Genomic DNA, 2,418 nt, shown 5'->3' with positions numbered 1-2,418 from the left:
CTTTCTCTCTGTCGTTCTTCTTCTCTTGTACCCATAGAAAAATGACCTCTCGCAGAAACGCCTCTAGACTCCTTCGCTTCTTCTCTTTCTTCTCTTCTCCTTTCTCTTCATCTTCCTTCTCTCTTTCTTTCTCCTGTTCTTCCAGATCTTCTTCTCTCTCTTCTTCCATCAGCATTTTATCGTCATCAGAGATCAAGAAAGGAGGAGGGGAAACATATCTTCTTCCTTCAGTCTCGATCTTTCGTTTCTCGCTCTCTTTAGAAGAAGAGATTGAAGAGAGTAAAGCAGTGAATACCCCTTTCATCTTATCGAGATCTTTCTTCTCTGTCTCGTGTCGATTTCTGGAAGAGACACTTTGAGAGAACGAAGGGAGACACATCTCTTTCAAGAGGGATCTAGGAGAACAACTGTGAAGCAAGAGAGAAGCTTCTTGCAAAGAACTTTGTAAGATATCTTCGTTCTTTCTTCCATCTCGCAGTGGTCTAAGACCTCTCTTCGTGTTCTTCTCTTCTTCATCTTCTTCTATCATTTCCTCCTCTGAGCAAGACGCGTAACTATCTTTCAGCTTAGTCTTTTCTTCATCTTCTCTCCCTTCTTCTTTAACACTGAGGAGAAATGTCTCTTCTTCTTCCTTTTCGTCTCTTAGCTTCTCTCTTACATTCCTCGTCTGACTCTCCGATCTCACTAACATAGAAGAAGAAGAAGCGGACGGATGTTTAGGAAGAGAAGATTTCTCTTCACCTCCTTTATCCCCCCGTCTCCTCTCTCGTTCAGCTGTACATACACCCCCCCGACTATCTCCTTCTCTTCTTCCTCTTAGTCTTCGTTCTCTTTCTTTTTCTCTTCTTCCTTCTCGATGATCAGAGACTTCCTCTCCTTTCTTTCGCGGTTGCCTACGCATGCAGGGAAGAGGTAGAGAACGTCGGAAAGCCATACGTTCTTTTTCTTCTGCAGAAGGCTTATGTGAAAGAGAAGAAGAAGAAGGAGGGACCGGAGAAGGAGAAGAAGAGGGATGAGGGACTTTACGTAACATAGGGCATGAGTGTGTACGAGGAGAAGAAGAAGATAGCGCAGTTGTTACTTCTCTTGATCTCCTTTGAAGAAGAAACATTCCTTCTTCTTCTTCTATAGGAGATCCTTCATCTTGTACATCTGTTTCTTCTTTCTCCTTGAAAGCATTCACGAAAGAACAAAGGAAAGGCAAGAAAGAGAGGTGAAGGGCTCTGCGTCTCTTAGAAGAAAGGCTGCGCACTTCTTTCTCCTCCTTCTCTCTTAGATCAACAAGAACAAGAAGGAGACCTCCTTGCCACAGTTCACAGCAACCATTCTTGTCCGAGGAGAGATACAGTAAACACTACACTCGAATATAAGCCGATTCCCAATGTACCGCTATGCATATAAATATATAGTAGTGTACGTGCGTCTATATCACGACTGAGAAAGAGAACTGAACGGATGCACAAGTGGAGTCCCTCGCCTTCCTTCTCCTTGAATCACCACAAAACATACACACAGCATATACAGACATCTATATACATACATATATATATATATATATACATAGATATACATGCAACGATGAGTGTTCTTCGAGAGGATGTATCATAGAGAGCTAGAGAAGGAGAGAGGGAGAAGAAGAAGAAGAAGCAATCGTGATAAGGAAGTGAGGATGAAGAGCTTACATCAGTTTGAAAGGAAGAGAAGAGGTACGAGAGTTGTCTTTCTAACTCCATCTGTTCATGATCTAAATCAAGTGTATATACACCACCTTCTTCTTCTCCTCTTTTTGTATCGTTCTGTTCTACATCTTCTATTGGACTTTCTTTTTTATTCTCAACTATCCTTGAGTCTGAAGAACTACTTCTTTCCTTCTTTTCTCCAGCCTCTTTTCTTTCTTTCTCTGCACTTCTGACTTGTACGTCTTCCTCATCGAGACGTCTCAAGCCTGGACAACAGAATAGAACGCAGTCTCGATACTTCTCTCCGTGACATATCAAGTTGCCTTCTAGAAAGAAAGAGGACGGGATAGTCGATAGAGGAGAAGAAGAAGAAGAGAGAAAGAGACGATGATGATCGTCGTGTTTTTCTTCTCTAAGCTTCAGTTCTCTTAGTGCATGCAGACCGGCTAGATGAAGAAGCTCTCGGAAGGAATGTAACGCATTCCCACGAAAATCGATGCTCGACAATCGATATGAGGGACCCCACAACTGAACAACAACAAACGAAGACATTTATATCAAACAGAAGATAGAGAGATAGATTGAAGGTAGATAGACAGATAGGTGATCTAGATAGACGGATGGATAGATCAAGGGGAGGTATATAGAGAGAGATAGATAAATAAACAGACTGACTAAAGATAGATAGATAGATAGATTAAAGATAGATAGATAGATTAAAGATAGATAGATAGATAGA

General features: G+C 41.6%; 1 protein-coding gene across 1 annotated transcript; it reads right to left on the bottom strand.

Annotated features, from left to right (window-relative positions):
• Positions 1 to 37: 37 nt before the first annotated feature.
• CSUI_010662 (leucine rich repeat family protein) lies at positions 38 to 2,207 on the bottom strand (the record flags this gene model as incomplete). Its single annotated transcript, XM_068070764.1, has 2 exons — positions 38 to 1,168; positions 1,683 to 2,207. Coding segments are annotated over 2 exons (1,656 nt in total), but the record flags the coding sequence as incomplete, so codon positions are not given.
• Between the last annotated feature and the right edge of the window lie 211 nt (positions 2,208 to 2,418).

The sequence above is a fragment of the Cystoisospora suis genome, assembly GCF_002600585.1.
Source record: "Cystoisospora suis strain Wien I chromosome Unknown contig_7944, whole genome shotgun sequence".
Lineage (NCBI taxonomy): Eukaryota > Apicomplexa > Conoidasida > Eucoccidiorida > Sarcocystidae > Cystoisospora > Cystoisospora suis.
This window is presented reverse-complemented; position numbering and strand designations above follow the sequence as displayed.